We start from the raw sequence: 25,905 nt of genomic DNA on the forward strand, positions 1-25,905 counted from the left end.
CAGCTTATTGAAAGCACATAGATTTACAAATCTCTCACCATTTTCGTTTCTTTCTCCCAGTCCGTGTCGTCCCATGATGTCTTCATATCCAGTGTTGTCCGTTCCAACCTTGGCATTGAAATCTCCCATCAGAATGGTTAGGTCCTTTGTTGGGCACTTTTCGACTATTGACTGCAGCCTATTGTAGAATTGATCTTTAGCGTCTTCATTGTAGTCGTTGGTAGGCACATAGCATTGGATGATGTTCATTGAAATGCCCTCTTTCTTTGTTTTAAACGACGCTTTGATGATCCTTGGTCCATGAGATTCCCATCCTATAAGCGCATTTTGTGCTTGTTTGGACAGCATCAATGCAACTCCTTGTGTATGTGGTGCATTTTCTTCTTCATGGCCGGAGTATAACAGGAGCTCTCCTGTAGTTAGTCGTTGTTGTCCAACTTGTGTCCAAAGTGTTTCACTGATCCCAAGTACCTCTAGGTTGTATCTTCTCATTTCTGCAGCAATCTGGAAGGCTCTTCCGGTGTCCCACATTGTACGAACATTCCATGTACCTAAATAAATGGTCGCTCGGGTTGTCAGAAGGGGCATCGGCCTCGTAACTTCCGAAGGGATTCGGCTTTCATCATGAGGCGTCATAATTCTTCTAAATGAAGATCTTCTGACTCCCAGGGCAGAGTTTAAAAGGTTTGAATAATTTTTTCTGGTTAGCGTTTTTTTAGCGAGTTAGTTTTCTACGGGATGGGGACGCTAACCCCATGCCCAACCCTCCTCCTTTATCCTGGCTTGGGACCGGCAGTAGCCCCCGGAGGGACTCCAGGCGGAGTTTCCACGACTTGCACAGTATTCATATTAAGATTCTTCGTATTGGGACTCAACAAAAGCATATTTGTTCTGGTTAATTTAGATAAGATTTACTTGTGACAGGAACAGAAGCTTAAAAGTTGTTCACAACATGCTTTTAATACTGAGTACTTTATTAAAATATAGCCCGATTTTGACTTTAATTACCGACAAATTATGATCCATCAAATATGTCACTAGGGTTAATAACCATGCTTTAAAATTAATTTATAACATATGAACTAACACCATAGATTCAAACACTATTATACTTTTTCATGGCAGTTAGCAATGCAGTCTATGAAGGGCATTTTGTTTTGATTCGTATTCGTCAGATGAATGTATCTGAATCTCTGTGTTGACGTTCATGCTAAACCTCTAATTTAATATTTATCATTTTAAGCATTAACACTGGTATATCTAGTTTATATATTCTACATCGAAGAAAATATAAGACTTGAACACTTACTGCTGATCACAATCCAAAATTACAGCTGAATCCTACACCAAAACATCCGTTTACGAAATTTATATTTCCATAGAAACTGATTAAATTGACTCCCAAATACAACGAAATAAATGATAGAGATGCTTACTACGATTGCTAACAGCTTATATTTATATTTGTTTGATCAGAACTGCAAAGTTCTGAGAATATAAGGCATTTTTAATTATTAAACTTTTGATAATATATTTAACATAGTAAATTATGTCTCTTACTACTAAGTGATATATTCCATATTTTCAGCTATCATTTATCAAACAATTTGACTTGTAGTAAACTAAACATCCAATTTTCAGCCACTGACTACCATTCTAACAATTTATTAGTTCTTTTGAAATTACTTTCTACATCAGTCTAAGAGGCTACCTTTGTAATTTTTTTCGACAAAATTTGAGACTTTCATCATTCTATAACTTTTGTACAGTTTCATTGACTAGAAACTAAACATATAAACATTTTTCTAGATCTCATTTGAACCTGGTTTAATAACATGTAAGATAAAAACTAGAGTTTGATTTATTGAGAACACTTGTCAAGCTAAGTGAACTCAATATACTCCTAGTGTAATACTCTAATTATTTACTGAAATCCAGATATTCATATTCACTTTTATTCTAAAATATGTAAATTTATTTAGAATAAATGTCATGAATCATGAATTGAGTTATTCTATTCAACAGTCCCTACGATTTATTCATATGAGGCATCTCCAAATACAGAACACTTTCGATGGAGTTTTGTTCTCTGAGCTAGATGGTTTGGTCGTAGAGTTTTCATCGTCCTTGTGAATAACTTCAGGTGGAAGTGAAGTGTTCCAATTTGACCTTGAGGTCAACAAGAACCAATCAACATCAAGGTGTACAGGGCAGGCTGTAAACCACGTATGGAGATATTCGAACACTTCACTCCTACCTGAAGTTTGTGCTAATGATGTCGTTCAGAAGAACGATGAAAGCTCCACAACCAGACCATCCAGCTTAAAGAACAAAACTCCATCAAAATCATCCATCTGAGCTATAAATCTTCCCTACAGAACACTTTCTTTTAGTTAATCACCACATGATAAAAAGGATGCTTCGTTTATATTACTGCTGAAGTACTTTGACATATTTTGAAAAGTCCATGACTAAGACTTATGGTTCGTCAGAATCACTATTACATCGCTATCACTAAAAACTGTACAGACCTTGAAATGCGATCATTTGTATGATCATTTTTTAGTACTTCGTTGATTATCTTTTGACGAACATTATGTATTGTAAAATAAGTTCAAAATATGTAAAATGTTATCTCACTTTATTGATATATATATATATATATATATATATATATATATTCATTCAGTTCCTTGTGATCAGTCGTATATTAACAATATTAGTACATATTACATATAATGACTAAATATTCATCCATGTATTGAAATATATTTTTTCTTTCTTATCCATTTATAGATTGTACAAGAGATTGAAAAACTATGTAAAACCAATTATTCACATTTTACTGTATCAATGATATTACCAATATTAAAAAATTTATATTCAATAAATATTGAAAAAATAAATGATAATTTATCAAATCAGTTTTATACTACTATAATAACATATTTAAAAACAATATTTAATGAGAATAATATATTAGAAGAATTTCTTTATATTTCAACATTTCTTGATCCACGTTTTAAGAATTCAATAAATCAAAATGATTATGAACATATTCTACATAGATTACAAATAAAAGTATGTTTCATTTCTATCTTTATTATTATTGTATATAAATTTAATATTATAATCAGAGAGTGGAAGCATTGGACGGCCGTCTCATCCTAGTAGGGGACTCTTCAGCAGTGCATGACCACGATTCCGCCTAACGTGATTCGAACCAAGGTCTCGCGCGTGAACGCCCAACTTCAAGACCACTGAGCCGGTCGACATTCAACGGTGTTGATGTCTAACTTCAATGAATCCACGAAATTGAGCGACACATCCACTATTGTCATCAGTGAGTTACTCTCTCGCGCGCGATACTGATAGGTCCTGGGTTTGAGTCTCGCGGGGGGGTTGGCGATGTGCACTGATGAGAGCAGTCCCACACCAGGATGAAACGGCTATCCAATGCTTCTAAGTTTTCCACGGTTGTCTAGCTTCAATTGACTCATAAATTCAATTATTGCATTCAATATTTTTTAATATTCCATAAAAACTTGATATATATATACCTTTTATTTTTGAAAAGAAGATATTCATTAATGTGTACTAATAAAAACAAATCAAAGGTCATGAAGATATTTTTTAATTAGGAAGTTGTTTTCATTTTCTAATTACATTTGGAAGTATTAATACTGAAAACAATAACAATACAAATAATAATAATAATAATAATAACTATCACACTAATACGTAAAATGAAATAATGTTATTGTACGAAGTTTATTTGGTGAACTTTGTAACCACACTTTTAAGGAATGGTAATATTATTCAAAAGTGTCAACATAACAAAGTATTTATAATTACTTGTCCAAACTATGATGTTTAATTAACCTAGATTTATATCAATGCAGAAGAATGTGTAGAAGTGAGAGGTTTAAATTTGAAAGCAACAATATGTACGCTTAGTTGTTCAACTAAATTCACTAAATACTGTTAAATGTGTCTTAAGATTCTAAACACTTTTAGTTAAGAATTTATTTTAATGGAAACTTCAATGAACAGACAATAGTATTCCCAGTGTAAGTAAGAATAGATACAATGAATACAGATGCGATTGAAATGATAGATCAGCAAAGTTTACCGATAGACCAGACGAAATTAGTCGGAAGGATGTACAAGAACTGAGAAATTTTCATAACTAGGTTAGGAAGATAGATATAGTTTAACCAGGCCAAGACCTCTTGACAGTCAGCTAACAGTGGGGGGAATAATTATGATTAAGTCTTATCACCGAGTCATTTATACGAAGTTAGGACAGTTAATCATAGTACAAATCAAGATACATTAAGGTGTATTAGGCATTAGTGTAGCGTTTGTCGGTTACGAGGAAGAAGAAAGACTTAAATTTACAAATTGAAAGGCTGATGACCATAAAATATAACAAATGACATGTAAGTTTCTGTTTCTGTACACAAAGTGAGACTACTTATAAATTAGACATTGCTTAATGGTATTATGATTTTATGATTAGTAATTCTATTTATCCAAACAAATTTCCTTCTAGTTATATTTCTTAAACGTTTGACTTTTTTCAAAATAATATTGTTGCTTTTGTCAATGCCAAGAAGTTGAACGATAGTATAACTAAAGGATGTTCATTATTTTCTAATTACCATTTTTGATGTTATAACCCTGAATATCAGATGATCCCACATCTACGGTTTCTGTTCCCATTCAATGATTAGTTGCATTTATTTCATTTTTAAAGTGTTATTACTTTCCTAAACTGCTGAAAAAACATCCATTAACCCTTTCAATGTGACAGTATATATATAAGCTGTACATGGTGAGTCTATAATTTATGAACTACCTTTGAGCCACACTAGACTGACCTTGATAGTGTCTACCTAATAAATAGAACCAAACGAGGGTTATAAACCTGTGTGAGGACTTAGAATTGTGATTTACAGTTGACAGTTAAGATTAAGAATAATATTTAAAGTTTTCATAACTAACTGACATCAGCTATAATGTCAAAACTTTATTTTGCCTAATTAATGAGCGAATTTTGCGCCGAAATTCGAGACCTATTATCTTATACCTGATTGGTTCGTCAACTGCACATTTGTTTTAACTGTTTAATTTCTAATTCGATCTTTACAACCTTTATAGTTATATGAGCATCTATTTCTTCCTGATTTGCAATAAGTTATTCTATCATTCATGTAGGAGTAACATTATAAGCATTGCTAACGAACTAAACAAGTATACATTTTTATCAGAATGTGTTTTGTGGAGATTTTTAGAAATTTTCACAGATTGAACTCATGAGTCAGTTGAAGCTAGACCAGGTTTTCAACGGTGGTCTAGCTTCAACTGACTCATGAGTTCAATCTGTGAAAGTATACATTTGTATATTGTAATAAACCATCAATAACAAGTATACAAGATCATATTATATATTATCTTATTAATAAATGGCTCAAATAATCTAAAATCACTATTATACGTTAAATTTCATAGGTTACTATTTCAGATTGGTTTGAACGTATAATCTTTTCTTTTCTTTTAAAAAAAGGAACCATTCATTCTTTAGTGTATTTAAAATAATGAAAATATATAAGAAAATGTCACTTTTAACAGTTTTGTTTTTCTTCATTCTATTACATTGTAGATATCATTACTTGATGATTATGTTGAAAAAATGGGATTACATCGTAAAATGAGTTATATGGATGAATTTCAATATTCAATTAATGATTATTTAAATGAGAAATCAATTAATATTAATGAAAATCCAATACAATGGTGGAATGATCAATGTGATAAATCAGAAAAATATTATATTTTCAAAATTTTAGCTTTATATTATTTAACTATTCCATTAAATATATTAAATAATAATAATAATACAAATATAGATGATATCAATAGTCCCCCTTCTGATATCAGTAGTCCCTCTTCTGATATCAGTAGTAATTATACTCAACAACAAAATATTAATAAACTTATAGAACAATTTGAAAATTCTTTTCAAAATGAAAATAATTCAATACAAATTAATATGAGAAAAATTATTAATGTTGATAATAATATATTACAAGATAATCATATTTCTACTGTAATATCTACTGATTATTGTAAATCAAATCGTTCATTAAATTTATGGACTAGAATTGGAACTAAATTTATTCCAATTTATCGATTTCTAAGAAAAAATTGGAAATTTTCTGAAAATTTGTAAGTAAATTTATTGTAGATAGTAAATTTATTTTTGTAATTGAATTTGTGAATTAATTAAAGCTAGACCATCATGGAAAACCTGGAAACACTAGATGACCGTTCCGTTCTAGTATCAGGCTCCTCTCAGCAGTGAGCATCTATGATCCCGCTAGAGTGATTTGAACCCAGGACCTATCGCTCTCGCGTGCTAACGCTTAACCTATAAACCACTGAGCCAGCTAACTAAATGCAATCAATCCACAAAATTGCTCCGCTGTCCACCACTTTCTTCAGTGAGTTACTATCTCACAACAGACCTGGTTGAACTCCACTGGCCACTGCTTCTTAACAGAACTACAGGAAATAACCCTTGGAGACAGTCACTAGTGAGCACAAGATGATTATTAAAAATACTACAATCTCCACAAAACCCTTTTCTGAAAATAAATCTATATTTTACAAACTAAGAAACAATTTTTCATAACTTTGGTTGTTGTTTTATTTTTTTACTACTTAAATTTCTACACGTTTATATTAGCCTATCCAATTTATCTTTGATACCATAAATACTTTTCTGACCTATCAAAATGATCAGCTGAGTGATAAATGATTTGCATTGCATTCTATTCAGGAAAGTTAGAGGTTTAACAAAATGCAGGTAGACATTTCTATTTCCTAACGGTATTTCTCAGAATACTTGAAACATTTCATATGAATTGTTAAAAAGAGATTTCTCTTTTATTTCAAAAACTGAAGGGGAATATTTTGATTTATTCAGGCAGTAAAAGAAACCTAAAATCATATAGTTGTTTTACCACCAACGTGATTTTAATATTTCCTTTGCATTATATGTAAGAAATACTCTGGTGTTACAATAGGCCAGTTAATCCATTTAGGTGGAATATTTTTAAAACTACTATTTACTGTAATTTATACGAATAATGGAATTCATTTTACAGTTTTTTCAAAGATTTATTGGTGTAATACAAGAGATTAGAAAGGATTTTATGGATAGAATGAAATCAAGGCTTCATACTAGCTATTATATCGGCTTCGCAGTAAAAATCTTATTGTCATAAAATACTCTTTGCATCAATTGTCAGCTTTATGCAACAATATAGATATATCCTGTTTGATTTATACTTTTAACTGATTATGCATATCTTTAATAAAGTAATAGAATCAGATAAATTAATAACAAGGGATATGATAAAAATCAATTAGCTGTTGTGAAAAAAGATGGATGGTGAAATCTAGGACGCACGTTCCGTTCTATTTGGAACTCGCCAGCTGGATGTACCAGCATACTAGAGTCGGTGTTCACCACAGAATTCGAACCCAGCGCCGTTCACTTCGAACGCCATCATGTGATCCATTTAACTACTGAGTCACGACAGCTACTAGAGTGTACAATGAGATAAAGTTTTAATTAATTTTTTGTATTGTTTGTTTAAATTTTCCCATTGATATTTTCGACTGTAGTTGATCAGAGTGATTAGTTAGGATGCACATATGCTGATAAGAGACTGATGAATTGATCACTTAGCTAGTTTCAAAATTTTACAATCAGTGTATAGTAGTAGTCAGTAGTTTACTGGGATAATTAGAAATTTACTAAACTAAAAGGAGACAATTTATTGAACATTATAATTTAATAAACTAGTACACTATACAAATAGGTTGAACTTGAAATTATGATCTACTTAATTATATTATAGTAATGTGATGGAAATATATTTCTTTTCTTAGCAAAATAAATATTATATATCTGAAATAAAAAAATATCAAATTTGTATTTTAAAAAACTGCCATTTTAATATGGAATAGATTTTTAGTGTTTCCGTATTTCTAGCACTCATTTGGTTAATGTTATTTTTCATAGATTCCATTGTGTCAACATTCAAATTACTTTCACAGATTTCAATGACTACTTATAAAAATCAATTATTCTTACCATTATTATTATTGCTATTATTGTAGTGAGCATACGGATGAGGATATTAATGTCTGAACTACTCAACAGAAAATAATTCCAGCTTACTTATCAAGAGTTATTCACTTATACAATCAAAATAATATTTGAAAATAGAATGTCTTTTGTTCTTTTCAATGGATGAAAATCAATTTCTAGTCTATTCAATCATAATTCTAACAATACAACATATAATGGTCACAACTAAATATGATTATCAAATCCATGCGAAAATTATGGAAATAAAATCATTGAGCAACAATAATAACATGAAAAAGAAAAAAAGAAAAAAAACATCAAAAATTTACGGCATGAAAAATCTACAATAGAAATTACATGTCATCATTTACATAGTTCTTCTTAATATAATTTTCTAGTTTTCATTCAATAATTTAGTCTTTCCGATATTTTTCTTTTTCTTTTTTTCGTTGTTTTTTGGACTCAATGTTAATTTGTGAAAAAATATGAAAAAAAAGATTTTAGTTTATTTTTTCTTTTTTTTCTTTGTTTGATATTTAAGTTGACTTATAATGAATTAATGATTGTCATAACATAGAAAATAAGCTGCAAGTTTACAGGAAGGTATATATATATATATATATATATATATATATATATATATCAATTTAAGTATACCATGTATTTTGTATGTTAAATATATTATGTAATAACATTTTAAATTGAAATATACTTGTCTTTAACTTATTTTAAAGATATATACCCATATTATTCATATACATGTACATGTAATTCACTATTCGACTTATTTAATTATGAAATAATGAAAAGTATTAACTTAATCGTTCTTTTATAAAGCTAGTGGTTATCAATGATTATATTTATATCATGATGATGCTTACTTACTTGTTTACTTACTTACTTATTTGTTTACTTACTTACTTACTTACTTACTTACTTACTTACTTACCTATCTACCTACCTACCTACCTACCTACCTACTTACTCCTATTACCCCAAATGAAGCATAGGTCACCGAATAGCATTCACCAGCTCACTCTGCCCTGGGCCTTCTTTTATAGTTTTATGCAATTGTTGTTCACTTTTGTCATGTCTGTCTTGATTTTTCAGAGTAATTTGTTGTTTGATCTTTCTTTCCTCCTTTGGTCTTAAGGCTTTCGGATGAGGGCTTTCCTTGTGACACAGTTGGATGTTTTCCTCAATGTATGTTCTGTCCACTTCCAGAGCTTCTTCATGATTTCTTCCTTTACTGGAATCATGATGATAAATCCTACAGATATTACTAATATCTTATTTGCAATAAATTGCGAATCCCGTTAATATCTCTTACTTTAGAAAATACCTGTTACAATCTTAATCATACTATTGACTGGTGAAATGCAATTAAGGTACTTGTTGTCATGAATTTTTCGTTGTGTTTTTCAGTTTTGATGAATTTATCGATCTTTACTGGCTTGAATAATTCTCATTTGATTTCCTCCGATATTAGGTAAATAGGCCGAAGAGTTTTTTTACTTGCAAGTATATATTTATCACACAAATTTGTCACAATATTTCAACAGTATCAGGCTTCTCATGAATAACCAAAATATGTGGTGATATTGTTTTCTTTTGAACAAGAGGAAGATAGTAAAAATAACTGTCTCAAATAAAACCTCTTTTAGTTCATGGGTTTCGGGTGCCTAACGCAAAGTTAAATAATTTTCCAGTTACTATTACCTTAAAAAATACCACTTACAAAATATCGTGTATAGTTGACCTAAAGAATTTTACCTTCGGATTTACTAATAGCAGTCCCTTACTAACGAGACCACCTGTATTAACCAGGATTCAGGTTCAAAAACTTCAAGAAAAGAAATGTCTTCCTACTGTAAGATCAATCAATAATTAGCAAACATCTGGACTTCTGCAATAGCTACTACTGAGCCTACATTTCTTAATCTACAGTTATCTGGAAGGATATTTCAAACGATATACTTAAGTTTTGAGTGTTGAAACCCAGCTTCTAGTTTGACATAGACATTCTGAAACCGAATACCGTGAATTGTTGTTGTATATTTTAAACCTGTATTCAGGAGTTGATTATGCTCGTTTATCTAACCTTAGTCAGTAAATCTGCAGGAACACCATGGTGAATTGTTTAGTATTTGGATGCTTACTGTTTATTTCATTTGATCATCCAGGTGCAAACATAATATTACTTTAACAATTAGAACTGTCACTTTCAGGTTGTAGTTCTGCCTCAAGTTGTTCATACTTAGTACAGTTGACAAGGGATTATAAGAACTCATGAGGCATACGATCCACTAGATATAAATCTACAACAACGTAAAGCATCAATATTCACTTGTAATCGTTCATCAGATAAGCAAATATGTTACATAAAAATGACAATAAGTTATGCAGAACTTCATGTGATAATTCGTTCTTATCAGTAAGAACAATAACTTTATATTTTGATTATTGACTTTAGATTATCTGTAACTAAAGTTCAAAAAAACGATTATTTAAATTACATCGTTATCAGTATGTTAAATTGAATAAAATCTATCAGCTTCTCAAGTAATCACTAGGTTAATTAATATTCAGGGACTATTCAATGATTCAGAACATTAAGATTAAATATACATTCCAAGATAATCATTTCTGTTAAATAATAAACATACTAAAAAAATTTTTCCAACGATGCAAACTGATTTAGAGTATTGATATTTTCTATTGTGAAAAAAGCTTTAGTATCTATGTCCAATGAACAAAGGTTACCTAGTATATTGTATCTTACACATTTGAGAAAATATTTAAGAATTTCATTAATGTCAATCAGATACCATTATTAATATTAAGAAACAAATTTATTTATAGAAAAAATGTCATTATCAAATTCTATATACATAAGAGGTTTATCTAATAGACGGATAATTATGAGAGTATTTTGTTGTTGTTGATGGTGGTGGTGTTGTTCTAACTAGATGAAATATGATCTACATAATCAATATCACCTATTAAATCCAAAGATTATTTGATGAACTTATTACAACAATACTTACTTACTTACTTACGCCTGTTACTCCTCGTGAAGGAGCATAGGCCGCTCACCAGCATTCTCCATCCAACCCTGTCCTGGGCAATCATTTCTAGCTCCGTCCAGTTGTAATTCATCGGTTTCATATCTGCTTCTATTATCCGACGCAATGTGTTCTTTGGCCTTCCTCTTTTTCGCTTCCCTTCAGGATTCCAAGTTACGGCTTGCCTCGTGATGCAGTTTGACGATTTGCGTAATGTATGTCCTATCCATTTCCATCGTCTTTTCCTAATTTCTTCTTCAGCTGGAAGTTGGTTTGTTCTCTCCCACAGAAGGCTATTGCTGATGGTATCCGGCCAATGGATGTTGAGTATCTTGCGTAGACAGCTATTTATAAATACTTGTACTTTCTTGATTGTGGTTGTTGTAGTTCTCCAAGTTTCAGCTCCATACAGTAGAACTGCCTTGACGTTCGTATTGAAGATTCTCACTTTGATATTGGTTGAAAGTTGTTTTGAGTCCCATATGTTCTTCAATTGTAGGAATGCGACCCTTGATTTGCCAATTCTCGTCTTTACGTCTGCATCTGAACCTCCTTGTTCATCGATGATGCTTCCTAGGTATGTGAAGGACTCTACATCTTCCAGAGTTTCGCCATCAAGTGTGATTGGATTGCTGTTCTCCGCTTTGAATTTGAGGACCTTGGTTTTCCCTTTGTGTATACTGAGGCCTACTGATGCAGAGACTGCTGCTACACTGGCTGTCTTCATCTGCATCTGTTCGTGTGTACGTGATAGGAGGGCTAGGTCATCTGCGAAGTCCAAATCGTCTAATTGGTTCTGAGCTGTCCATTGTATTCCGTGTTTTCCTTCAGATGTCGAGGTCTTCATAATCCAGTCGACCACCAGAAGAAAGAGGAAGGGAGAGAGTAAACAGCCTTGTCTGACTCCGGTCCTTACTTGGAATGCCTCTGTCAGCTGTTCTTCATGCACGACTTTGCACTGTAGTACGTCGTATGAGTTCCGGATAATATTGACAATCTTCTCAGGAACTCTGTAGTGTCGAAGAAGTTTCCATAATGTCCTCCTACCTACACTGTCGAATGCCTTTTCATAATCAATGAAGTTGATGTATAATGATGAGTTCCACTCAACTGATTGTTCGACGATGATCCGTAGTGTTGCAATTTGGTCTGTGCACGACCGATCCTTACGGAATCCAGCTTGTTGATCTCGAAGTTGGGCGTCTACTGCATCCTTCATCCTGTTCAACAACACTCTGTTGAAGACTTTTCCTGGTATTGACAGTAGTGTAATGCCTTTGTAGTTTTCACATTTGCTCAGATCTCCTTTCTTTGGAATCTTGACGAGGTGTCCTCCTTTCCAGTCCATCGGCACTTGTTCCTCCTCCCAAATCTTTTTGAATAGAAGGTAAAGCATGCTTGTAGTTACTTCGATGTCTGATTTCAGTGCTTCAGCTGGTATGTTGTCGGGTCCTGCTGCTTTCCCGTTCTTGATTTGTCTGACGGCCATTCTAATTTCTTCCGTCGTTGGTGGATTGACATCTATAGGAAGATCTATGTGTGCTGCTTCGATGTCCGGTGGATTCGTTGGAGCCGGCCTATTCAGGAGTTCCTCGAAGTATTCTACCCATCTGTTACGCTGTTGTTGAATTTCGGTGATTTTCCTGCCTTCTTTGTCTTTGACCGGCCTCTCTGGTTTACTGTATTTCCCTGCTAGTTTCCTCGTTGTATCGTGAAGCTGTTTCATATTTCGTTCTCTAGCAGCTTTTTCTGCCGTCGTTGCTAGTTCTTCAACGTATTTCTTCTTGTCGGCTCTAATGCTCCTCTTCACTTGTTTGTTTGCTTCTATGTATTCAGCTTGTGCTTGGACTTTCTTTGCTCGTGTTCGGCTGTTGTTTATTGCTGCCTTCTTGTTCTTCCTTTCTTTGATCTTGTCCAGTGTTTCTGTAGAGATCCATTCCTTATGATGGTATTTCTTTAGACCCAGAACCTCTTGACACTTTGAAGTTAATGCTTCCTTGATGCCTTTCCAGTTGTCCTCCATAGTAGTTTCTTCTTCTTTTAGTAGATCTTGTAAGGCTTGGAACCTGTTGTTGAGAGCTATCTTGAATTCATTGAGTTTGTCAGTATCTCGAAGGAGGGCTGTATTGAACCTTTGTAGTGCTGTTTGTCCACTTTTCCAGTTCTTTTTTAGCTTCAGTTTTAAATTGGCTACAACTAGGTGGTGATCTGAAGCTATGTCATCTCCTCTCCTGGTTCTCATATCTTCTATTGTCCTTCGGAACTTTTTATTGATACAAATATGATCTATCTGGTTCTCTGTAGTGTGGTCCGGTGAGATCCATGTAGCTTTGTGTATACGTTTGTATGGAAATATTGTGCCTCCTATGACCAATTTGTTGAATGCACATAGATTTGCAAATCTTTCTCCATTTTCGTTTCTTTCTCCCAGTCCATGTCGTCCCATAATATCTTCATATCCAGTGTTGTCTATTCCGACTTTGTCATTTAGATCTCCCATCAGAATAGTTAGGTCCTTTCTTGGGCATTTCTCAATGATTGACTGTAGCCGCTCGTAGAACTGATCTTTAATGTCGTCGTTGCTATCATTGGTGGGTGCATAACATTGTATAATATTCATTAAGATCCCCTCCTTCTTTGTTTTGAATGATGCTTTGATGATTCTGGATCCGTGGGATTCCCATCCTACAAGTGCATTTCGTGCTACTTTGGACAGCATAAGAGCGACTCCCTGGGTGTGTGGAGCATCTTCCTCTTCGTGACCGGAGTATAGCAGCATCTCTCCCGTAGCTAGCCTTTTCTGTCCAGCTTGGGTCCAGTGGGTTTCGCTGATTCCCAGTACTGTTAAGTTGTATCTCCTAATTTCCATTGCTATTTGACTGGTCTTCCCGGTTTCCCACATTGTTCGAACGTTCCATGTACCTATAAAAATTTTTGCTCTGGTTGTTAGAAGGGGCATCGGCCTCACGGCTTCCGAAGGAGCTTGGCTTTCACCATGAAGCGTCATAATTCTTCCAAATGAAGACCTTCTAACTCCCAGGGCAGAGTTAAAACGGTTTGGATTATTTTTTCTGGTAAGCGTTTTTCTAGCGAGTTAGTTTTCTATGGGATGGGGACGCTAACCCCATGCCCAACCCTCCTCCTTTACCCGGGCTTGGGACCGGCAGTAACCCTATAAGAGCTACAGGCGGAGTTTATTACAACAATGATCGAACTCAATTATTTATTTATTTGAGCATATAAATATTGGTACAAGGGGGCACCGGATATATATGCGCCACACAAAACAGTGAGAATGGGAAGAGAAAAAAATGTAAGGAGCGTATGAGAGAAAAAAAGAGCAATAACGACCACAGATTAGTGTAAGGTAGTGTAGTGACAATAATGATAATAATGGGGGAAACGGAATGGTACAACCAGAAGAATTCTTTCAGTTAAAGAAGATACAACCACTTTTTATGAATAAAGTAAAAGAAGGTTACAGCAGGATCTCCACTGACTTCTGTTCTGAGCCATATCTGATGACGTCTCTAGCCACGGTGTTGCACCATCTCGAGGACCCCAGCCAGGGAGTCGTGAGGGACCAACACAAGTCAGTCCTTTGCAGCTTTCTTTCATACCACGACACCATGTCATATACTGACCACCTCTCCGGTTTTTCCAACCAGTCCCAGAGTCGGAAATAATCCACTACGTGGAATTCTCTGGGACGACATTCGTAGAACATGTCCAAGCCACCGAAGTCGATGTTCCAAGATGGTGATACCAATTGAATTATCGTATCTGCACCCGAACACACGATGCTGAACCTCTGCATCACTAACATGGTGTTGCCACTGGAGGTCAGCAATCCTTCGGAGACAACAATGATCAAACACAGAGAGTCGTCTAAAATCCTCAACTCGGAGAGTCCAGGTTTCACAAGCATAGAGCACAACTGCTCTCACCGACGCGTTGTAGATCCGACCTTTTACAGCCAGAATGACATCACGAAGGCGCCAAAGATGGGCAAGATTGGCATAAGCCGCTCTGGCTTTTATTATACGTGAATCGATCTCATCACTCACGCCACCACTAGCACTTATGCAGCTACATAGATACACGAACTTCTCAACTACTTCTATCTACTCACTACCCTGGGTGAGTGCAGGATCAGGGTCTTGCCAGTCTTGTAGAAGTACTTTGCACTTCGAAGGTGCAAAGCACATACCATACCAACGGACACTGATTGCCAACTGATTAAGTGTGGATTGCATGCTTTGTGCATTATCACACAGTAAGACAATATCATCCGCATACTCAAGGTCGAGAAGTCTTTCTCCGGGCAACAGATCCACATCGCTATTACTTACATTCATCAGAGCTGTTTCCAGAATGTTGTCGATGGCAAAGTTGAAGAGGAATGGTGAGATTGGGCAATCCTGGCTAACCTCACTGCTTGAATGGAACAATGGAGAGAGGTGGTTGTATGCCCTCACTCTGCCTGAGGTGTTTGTATATAGGGCTTTTAGGATGTTAATAAACTTCTCAGACACACCCTTCTTCAATAGACAATCCCAGAGAACAGTCCTATCCAATGAATCGAAGGCAGTCCTGATGTAAAGAAACACTAGGATTGTTGGCCTGTGATAAGTATGGCGGTGTTCTAACATTTGGCGGAGGGTGAAGATATGATCAATACATCCTCGATCAGAACGAAAACCAGCCTGCTCCTCGCGAGTCAATCTTTCTCAATAGATATCATGGTAGACAGAGTTCAAAAATATTTGTCTACTCTACCATTTAATCATTAATAATATAATCCAAATTATATAAAATAATCAACTTTGGTTGATTTATCAACTTAATTATGATTAACTAATGTGAGACTAACGTAAATATTGAAATTATATACATCAAAATCAGTTTATTCTGAACTTCATCAGAATATTCTATTAATATTTTAACAAACAATCCATCATACTCAATAATTTACTAACCAAGTCTATTAATATAATCTATTTTAGTAGTTGAGATCATAAGTCAATTGAAGCTAGACCACTATGGAAAATCTGGAAGAACTGGACGACCGTTTCGTCCCATTGTCGGACTCCTTATCAGTGCGCATCCACGATTTCACCTCACGAGATACGAACACAGGACCTATCGGTCTAGCGCACGAGCGCTTAACTTCTAGATCACTGAAATGGTCGGTATCCAACTGTGTTAATGTCTAACTTCAACTAATCCACGAAATTGAGCGACACATCCACTATTGTCATCAGTGAGTTACTATCTCACAACAGACCCAGTTGAACTCCACTAGTCACCGGTCATTATTTTGCCAATTTAAAAGCAAAAAAACTATTCACTTCCTTAAATTATCGTAAACCTAAAGTTATGGAGAAGCTATCTTGAAATCCCTGGTGAGATAAGATGTGTTCATAATGGGTCAAATTATTTGCAAATTTTTCCATCGAGTTGAAATAAGCAGTAAACATATTACTGTTTTGAAGTTTTTATTTTTAAAATAAATATAGTATATAGGCATATAAATATCCGGTTTTATTCTAACTCTACTACTCGGGGGATTAGGTTCCTTTTTTCACTTCATGCATTTCTTACATTTTCAAATGTATTCTAGGAGTAGTTTCAACAATTTATACAAGTTACTACTATATCACATTATCAGTATTGTAATCATAACTATGTACGATACACGCTCTATTAATCATAAATTAAATGTCAATTATTAAATATCGATATATATATATAAGACTAATCAAATATATAATCTCATATTATTCCCTATTTACTTTGTAATTAATAACATATACATATTAATAGGTACTATTGATGGAGTTCACTTATATAAATATATGCGTTCTCTATGTACAACCGGATAATGTCACCTCTTGAAATTAATCACTTCAATGAATTTTCGTTTATACATAGTAGAACTTAACTAGTTGCATATTATTATTATTATTATTATTATTATTATTATTATTATTATTATTATTATTAGTTTTAAGTAGTACATACATGCAAAGTTTATGTAGTTGATTTTAGTGGACTGACACATGTCAACTTGATCGAATGTGAGAACTCACTTCACACTTAGGTCGTTTATTTTTCAACAATCATAGAAAATAAATAAAATAGAGTGTATTTTATAGAGATAGAGAAAGGTAGCCAGAACGAAAATTGATAGACATTATGAAGAGGTTTGAATAATTATGAAGTATTATTAGTTCGTTTATTATTCTCTTTTAGTTTTAACTATTAACTATAAGTGTGATAAGTGAAATGAGATAAGCCAATAGTAATGATTTTTTTTTAAAAAATATGTTTAAATCTATCATAATAGAAAGCATTAAGTAGTATAATTTAGAAAGGTCAAAAAGTTCTCGAAAATTAAAAACATATTAAAAAGGATTATTAAGATTGACTCAAAACAAAAATATTTTCTGTGAGTTGAACCGAGATTAGTTCAAGCTCTATTTTGTATTCAATAAGGCTTTTTTTTTAAACAAAAATAATCATAAATCTGTTTCTATGGTTTTTATTATATAAGAGTTGTATTTAAATCACAAATATATGCATATGAATCTAGCTCATATATCTCGATATGATGAAACATATATTCTTTAGGCTGAACAAATATAATGGATAATGGATAGTAGTAGAATCAAATGCGCGCGTTTTGTTCTATTTGAAACTCGTTAGCTGGATGTACCTGAATCCCAGGGTTGACATTCATTCAAGGACTCAGTAGCTAAGTGGATAACGTGATGTCATTTGAAGCGAACAGTACTGGGTTTGAGTCCAGGGGTGAAACATCAATTCTGAGATAAAGATACATCCAACTGACGAGTACCCAATAAGACGAAACGCGCGTTTATGATTCCACTGCTAGCCCCTATCCATCGTTGCTTATAATGCTTGTGAATTAAGGCCATATCGAGGCAATCTGCACTGTATGCACATATGTCAATAAGAGATTGATCAACTGCAGTCCTAAACGTCAATGGGAAGATTCAAGTAAACAATATCAAGTGAATTATGTTCATAATTTAAGAAAATACTAAAAAATTACTTGTTATCAACAAATAAAAATCATTCCAAGTTATCAGATTGAAAAATAAGTTATAACAGGACCCAATTACCATTACAGGTAGATTGTGTTTTATTACAAGTCGGTTAATATTTATTATATTGAATATAGTTAACTGATATATTGTTTTTAAATGTAATAGGATAGCTATCAACATTTTATTTGGTTTATAAGACTTACATTTGTGGCCGGTTTGTTCATTTCCACTAGATTCCGAGGGAACATTATGTTATTTTCATATATTCATTAGAAATAAACTCACCATCTTTTCAGATATAATCAAGAAATTTAGTAACTGTTTACTTTATCGCATATATCCATAACTTTTAATTAAACTAATAATGATTATGCAGATTTTGATTTTGTCCTAAGAATCTTTTAATTATAAGTGTATTTATAGTTGAATGTGAACCTAGATCCATCAGTTAGTACTTTAAATTCTATGAATTGTGATCCATCGTAAAAATTGAGATTAACAGCGTTGGATACAGTAATGGTCAGCTGAAAAACAGTAGACAAGGCTAAAGTAAGTCTAGTTTTAAGTCAATACTAAGCGTACTGAAAATGTTAAGGTCATCTTACTAGGAGAAAGTTAATTATTGAAATATTTCCTTATAAATCCTTTAGGATTTCGAAAAGTACTGATTCATTTAATGAGTAGATTAAAGATCAAGAACCATAAATCATAATAATGTAACATTGACCACAAACAAACCACGTTATTTACTTTTATTGTTATTAATATATTGGGCTATTTTCGACTATTTCAGATCATTCTGTTTACTTCAAGCAATACATAAAACTATTCTGCACTTAATCGTTTCATTTATACTACACATAATTCTGAAATACATTGCAATGGTTTTCCTGGTGTTGATCAGCAGTGCTTATCTTATTTCACTAAAAGAGTAAGAAACTCAAGCACAACTTTGATAAATAAGGTTTTTCTTTCATTCCATACTTCGACAATTCGAAATAGCTGGTATTAGATTTTATGGTTTGGATGTTAAGTGAAAAATAACGCATGACTTACGGAAAATCAGAGAGCTTACCATCATCTTTACCTACTCATAAGAGGATTATATTAATTTGCACTTTATTAACGGATTTGAGCTAATTAGTTGGATATTAGTAGTATTAGAGCGTAAATAAATTACTGTATCCAGTATGATGTTCTATATCCATAGCAATGATACAATTAACAAAAGGTTAAATGAATTATGTTAGTTGTAATCCGTTGCCTGAATTGATGTAAAGAGTGTAGCTTTGTAATAACTACTCATAAATCTGATAACTATATAAACCAGTGAATAGGAATTTTCGAAACCTGGATGTTTGTTTTAAAGTTCTGTGGTTTCAACTAAACTCAATCGTCTGATCTCACCTTCTCTCAGTGACTTCGTGAAGTACATATTGTGTATCGGTTTTAAGTAAATATCTTAATCTGACTAACTTATTAAGTCATGAATAACATTCGCTGGATACCGATTAATTTTGTTTAATACATGATGTTGAAAATCTTATTTTTTGAAGCAGAAATCAAAATGATTGAGTTATTTCTAGTATCCTCCATAAAAAAGTGATCACGACTATTTGATACTATTTCAGTATTTGTAATAGTCATTGGATAAATATGATATATATTCCCTATTCCCTACATCTTTGATAAACAAAACACAACTGAATTGAATTCATAAAGGTATAATGTACATGTTAATTAAAGTCCAGATTTAAATAGCGGCCTTAATTATCACTTCACTCTCTTGGTATAGTATAATTCCTTTTTATAATCTGTATCAGAAGGGGTTTTGTGGAGATTGTAGTAATTTCAATAGTTGAAATCATGAGTCGATTGAAACTAGACCACCATGAAAAACCTGGAAGCACTGGACGACTGTTTCGTCCCATTGTGGGACTCATCAGTACGCATCCACGGTCCCCCCCGCGATATTCAAACCTAGGACCTGTCAGTCTCGCACGAACGCTTAACCTCTAGACCACTGAGCTGGCATCCAACGGCGTTAATGTCTAGCATCTTACGAAAATCTTTATTGACAAAATATATTCTTGATTGAAAGATGAACAAAAGTTACGACACCACTTCTGTTGACTATTTTATTGGTTATTTATGATAATTCTGGTGCTAACGGTGTTAGGTACACTCGGTTATTTTATTTGTGAATTTATTTAATCGAAAATTCGTTTTTATTTTAGTTAATTGAACTTTAGTGTTATATGGTTTTCTGTATATCCACGTTTTGGACGTTTATTGTTAGACATTCACAGAAAATAACCATCAAAATCTCAATCTAACTAGAATATTATGCACTGAAATTATGAAAATAATCTGTAGCTCAGATGAATACTTCTAGCTATATTGTTTTCTTTTAGCTATATGATTTAATTACCAAGTTTTAATTGTATTTCTAGACAACATTATCATAAGTTCACATTGAAATGAGCTAACCAAATACTCTTTTCTGATGGTGCTACTTTTTTTTGCGCTTCTTCGCAAATTTTGTCATATTCATTTGCTTTTGCAAAATAAACTATAGACTATCAATTAGACCGCACAGCACAAAGAACATGACTCATATCCTTCATTTTTTCTGGGGTTGGCACTCCTTATAAGTCAATGAAATAAATATTTACTAAGTGTCCACTAATTCCGGCACTAAACGAACGTTCATATCATCTGCAAGTCAGAGAGAAAAGGATTTATTAAACACTCAACTGACCAGAACACTTGTTGACAACCTTGTACTAATGATAGTTACTTACGTTTCTTATAAGTAGTGTAATTATTTCCATAAAAAAATACGAAGAATGATAGAATACAGGTAAAATAAGCCGTCACTTATCAAATTAGGTTGAAATGACAATTACTTTTCCTATGTTAAGAAATTTTACACTCAAAATGATATATTTCATCATAAACATTAAGGAAATAATTTCATAATGTTTACATTGAACACTGATATCCCATTTAACTAAATTAAGTTAAAGAACATTTTCTAATTCTGTAAAGGAAAGTGGTTAGACTTAGTTTATCTTCTTTACAGAACTGAATAAATCTCGTATGACTTTCCCAACTTCAGTTTTTCTTTATATAAATTCGAAAACAGTCTCATAAACAATATGATTAATTATCACTTGATATGTCATTCTAATTAAGCGATTTTCCAAAAAAATTGATTTTTATTTAAGATCCATTATGTTCATCTTAATTGTTATTTTATATAAAATGCTGGTGGACATAAGAAATAACAATTGTTATAGTAAAACAAGCAGGTGACACTCTTGACTCAATAGGTAAATGGACATCGCGATGGCGTTTGAAGCTAACGGTACTGGGATTGAGTCCCAGAGTGAACAATAATTCTGAAATGCAGGTACATCCAGCTGACGAGTCCCAAATAAGACAAAACGTGCGTCCTCGATTTCACTGCTAGCCGCTATCCATTTTTGCTTGTAATAATCTTTTGTTGTTTTGTGTTGATGAACTATTCTTCAAATCTTCTTGAATTTTTACTGATACTAGATCTTAAGAAACGTAGATTCAAATATTATGTAAATTAATAACCAAGTTATTTTGTAAATATCCTTTAATGATTGATCTTTACTCTTCTGAATGTATAAATTTTATCACGTAAACAAAAGGAACTAATTTGTAATTACATATGTTTATTACTAAATTGGTGAAATATTTTGGGGAGATCCAGAAAACTCCTCCAAAAAAGGACAACAAAGGCTCTGAAAACATTGAGAAACATCTTATCTAATCAGCTTTCACTAGAAGTTTTGTTAGGAACATCTAGAAAGTGAAGTAATATGTCACATTTCTGATTGGATGATTACCTATACTGCTACTATGTTTAATAGCGTTCCAGAATTTTCCGGAAACCCAAGGCCATCTAAAATACTATCAAAGTCCTAGCTTTTCTGTACGTAAATGAACCTTTAGGGTAAAGTGTTTCTTCCATATTTCGCACCTTTTCTCTCATGTTCAAGTCACTGTGTAGATGTAGCCTAGGGGTTACTAGAAGATCTTATGGACCGAATCTAGCTTTCAATTGGAAGACTTTATAAATTACCATTTAGATAATTAACGAGCTTTTAATTTGTCGTAATTTCGAACTAAATTGACTTTGTGCACTCATTACTTTGACAATGGAATAAATACAAAACGTTCAGGTCTTATGGTAATAATTTTATCGTTTAAGTTAATATTCAAAATGTCGCATTTTCAAATTTATTCTATTCTTGATATAATTATCATTGCTAAGTTGTTCCATAATCAGGATGAAATAACTGTTCGGGTTTTCAATGGTCGTCATATTAGAAGATGAGCTTTTGTTTTCAACTTTTAGATGTAATGAAAGTATCATAATCCATAAACATCCCCTTTTTTGTAGTTTTTTTTTTCAAATAAAACTGGTCAAAAGTCTATATAGTGATAAAACATGTTTTCATCCAAACAAACCTAAATATTGCCATTTCATTTTCATTCGTAGTGGGTGTATGATATTAAAAGAGAATATTGTAATATAGCAACTATCCTACAACCACTTTTGATTATGGTTAATTTTGGTTAAGCCCTTTTATCAACTTCCTTAACAGACAGTGTTATTCGAGCAGTAACAATTCTCACTTTTTTTGTACTATTATGATCACTACCGTATCTGTATAAACGTGTAGACTAGGTAAAATGTTGATCGCTTAAATATCTCTCGGCGAGTCATTCTCTTTCTCATGTATATATGTAATCGAATCCTATTATTAGCCTTTGCTTTGTCTTGTTGTGCCCTTGTGCAATTTGACTATAAATTCGACTCTGTATTTGAGTGCATGCACTCATTCGTCTTTCTGTTTCAAATCCGCTTGATGTGCTTATAGCTTTGTGATTTGTGCTATCCGTTAATAAAATGTAGTTGCTGCTTCTTATTACCTTCTGATCTTAAACACTGTTGAGATTTATATAATAACGGTTGCAAAGGTGATTGGTTAACGAAGCAAAGGCACCACAATAATTTATTTACGAAGATAATAGTATGCAGTTTCTGTAATGATTACGTTAACCAGTTGTTTTTATCAGTTTCACCTTTCTATTATTAAAAATGTCGCATTTGTAATGTTAATCATTCACAATCACATATCATAAAGTACTATGCTACATAAGCAAACAGAAATCGATTGAAATCTTCAGAACTTTACTTATATCTTGATTTTATACAATTCTTTACATTGTAATTAATATTATTACCTAGATTGGTACCATCTAAGCTATTGATAATCGGAATCAAATATGTCGAGAAACTATTGATATTTTCTGTAGAAAAATTTGTTTTTCAATGAAACAGGTTTTGAAGAATATTTAAAATATTACAATTATCGTAAATTTGTTTCAGTCAGTCAACAACAACGTAGAACGTCGTATGTACATCAGTTCGAGTTGTCATACCACATTAGCACAGATATACAATTGTCGATTCAAATACCATGAGTGGTAGAGGTAGTAAAAATATAAGCAGTAATCGGAAAGAATAGGGTTTGAAGATGTTATTCAAAGAGTATAATCCAGTGAAATAAATATGGAAAGAGAAAAAAAGGGACATGAAAGATTCAGAAGATTAGAATTCGGGATAACACAAAGAATGGATTCACCTGCACCATTGCAAACGATTTTGAGCCATGTCACTTAAGGTCCATAACCATTGGTCACTATCATCTCACGGATCCCAACCAGGTAGTCTACACCTAACAACATAGCTCAGTTCACTTGTCAGTGACTTCATGGATATAAATTTGTTTCGAATCAACATTATTGAAATATAATACATGGTTTGTATATGGTTTGAAATAATTTTAAAACTTACTAATATACTATGTTTTATAACGCAAATTTTCCAGAAACGTAGGGTTAACAAGTGAAGTTTTAAAAAATAAAGTATATATTTCGATAAGTATATATTGACTACGATGACACAATTGACCGACCACAACACAAATAGTTACAATTATAAAAGTTTTCATTAATAATACCATCGGTTTAATCTGAACATATTTAGATTACGAAATTAAAAGATAAAATCATGAGCATTCATTGAAAGGTTTCCCAAAAAGTATCTCTATAACAGTCATGAATGGGATATCACAAAAAGTAATATATTAATTTACTGATATGTATCTAATACCAAATGTGGTACTACTTATACTTTTTCATGTTAGTCCATTGTGTTGTGAAGTGCAACTGATATCAACAGGTATAAGTAGTATGTATCATTAATCAAAAGTGAAATGCCTGGACGTAGAAGGTTAAGAAGATCGAAGGAAAGAGAACAATAACAAACAATGGTGTAGGAACGGAAGACAAATAAAGTATTAGAAGATTGGTTGAAGGAACATTCAAGTTTGAGACAATTCACTGACATTTTGCAAGTGAAGAATTTACTGTATGGTTCTTAAATTTTACTAAGATGCATTCGGTTGTCTCCACTTGTATTCTCGTTCACTACAGTATCTCATATGCTTGAACAACGTTTAAGTAACCAGTTAAAGTCTTTTGTGTTAGATTTATTCGTAAAAGATATGGTACATTTTATTCTGATATCATGCCGTCAGAAAGTTTATCAAATCCATTATAGGCATTATAATGGAAATTACCCCTGAAAATATGAATCCAATAGTCTCGCTATTAATTTTAGGTAGAATATAGTTGAATTTATAGATACATTAATGAATATGTATAAGACTTTATGTAAGTGATTGTAGGTTTGAGTAACCAAACTGAAAAAAAGGATCCAGTCTTCCGTAGGAGAATGAAAATATTTCCTTAATAAAAGAAATATCATCATCAGTACAATATTAGGAGTAAGATTTTGAGATAGTTGATCAATTGGCCATTGTTTTATTTACACGTTCTCCGGAATATACTTTAATACCAAAACGCTCAGAAAAGAACTAAGTTTGTGACGAATCTAACTGATAAATCTATGATCACTTCTGAAGTCTGTTTGATCAAATAAACTTGTTTAAAATCATAATGTCAAAGAGTTTGTGATGCAATTATGAAATGCTAGTATTATCAACATAATTTACCTATAACCAATTATTTCAATGATTCTTATTGTTTTTAATTATTTTCTTTTTAACCAAAACAATACACTCTTTGTCAGTTAAACTCTTTTCTAATCATAAAGCATCACTCTATATTGTGAATACCGATTACTCTTTAAATAGATTTTGTCATGATGAAAGTTATACTACTTAGAAATAGTAAGTAGCATCATCATTCCATCGACATTTTAGCGCAGAAGCTTCATCATGAGATCAATTGTCATATTAACTAATGCATTGTATGAAATTTACTAGTATATATTCATGTTTATTAGAAAAAGTACTAATACGCTGAATGAAATCATAAAAGAGATGTCTTCTCTACCCTATTACCAAAATTTATATTTGTTTAATTCCTTTAAAATAAAACTATTATTCCTTCGTTTCATTCTTCAATGACACACTTAATCACAGGTCTTAGCTATGTTTTGGCTTGTAGAATTTCACAAAGTTTTATTGTATTA

General features: G+C 32.7%; 1 protein-coding gene across 1 annotated transcript in view; it reads left to right on the forward strand.

Annotated features, from left to right (window-relative positions):
- MS3_00010400 (uncharacterized protein) overlaps nt 1-8,224 on the forward strand; it is a gene marked incomplete at both ends in the record, with an annotated part of 32,217 nt that extends 23,993 nt beyond the window's left edge. The window contains 3 exons of the mRNA XM_051218769.1: nt 2,797-3,081; nt 5,666-6,231; nt 8,194-8,224. Coding sequence (XP_051071639.1) covers nt 2,797-3,081; nt 5,666-6,231; nt 8,194-8,224 — 882 coding nt within the window. The remainder of the gene's footprint in view (nt 1-2,796; nt 3,082-5,665; nt 6,232-8,193) is intronic.
- Nucleotides 8,225-25,905: the final 17,681 nt, after the last annotated feature.

The sequence above is a fragment of the Schistosoma haematobium genome, chromosome ZW (genome assembly GCF_000699445.3).
Source record: "Schistosoma haematobium chromosome ZW, whole genome shotgun sequence".
In the NCBI taxonomy this organism is placed as follows: Eukaryota; Metazoa; Platyhelminthes; class Trematoda; order Strigeidida; family Schistosomatidae; genus Schistosoma; species Schistosoma haematobium.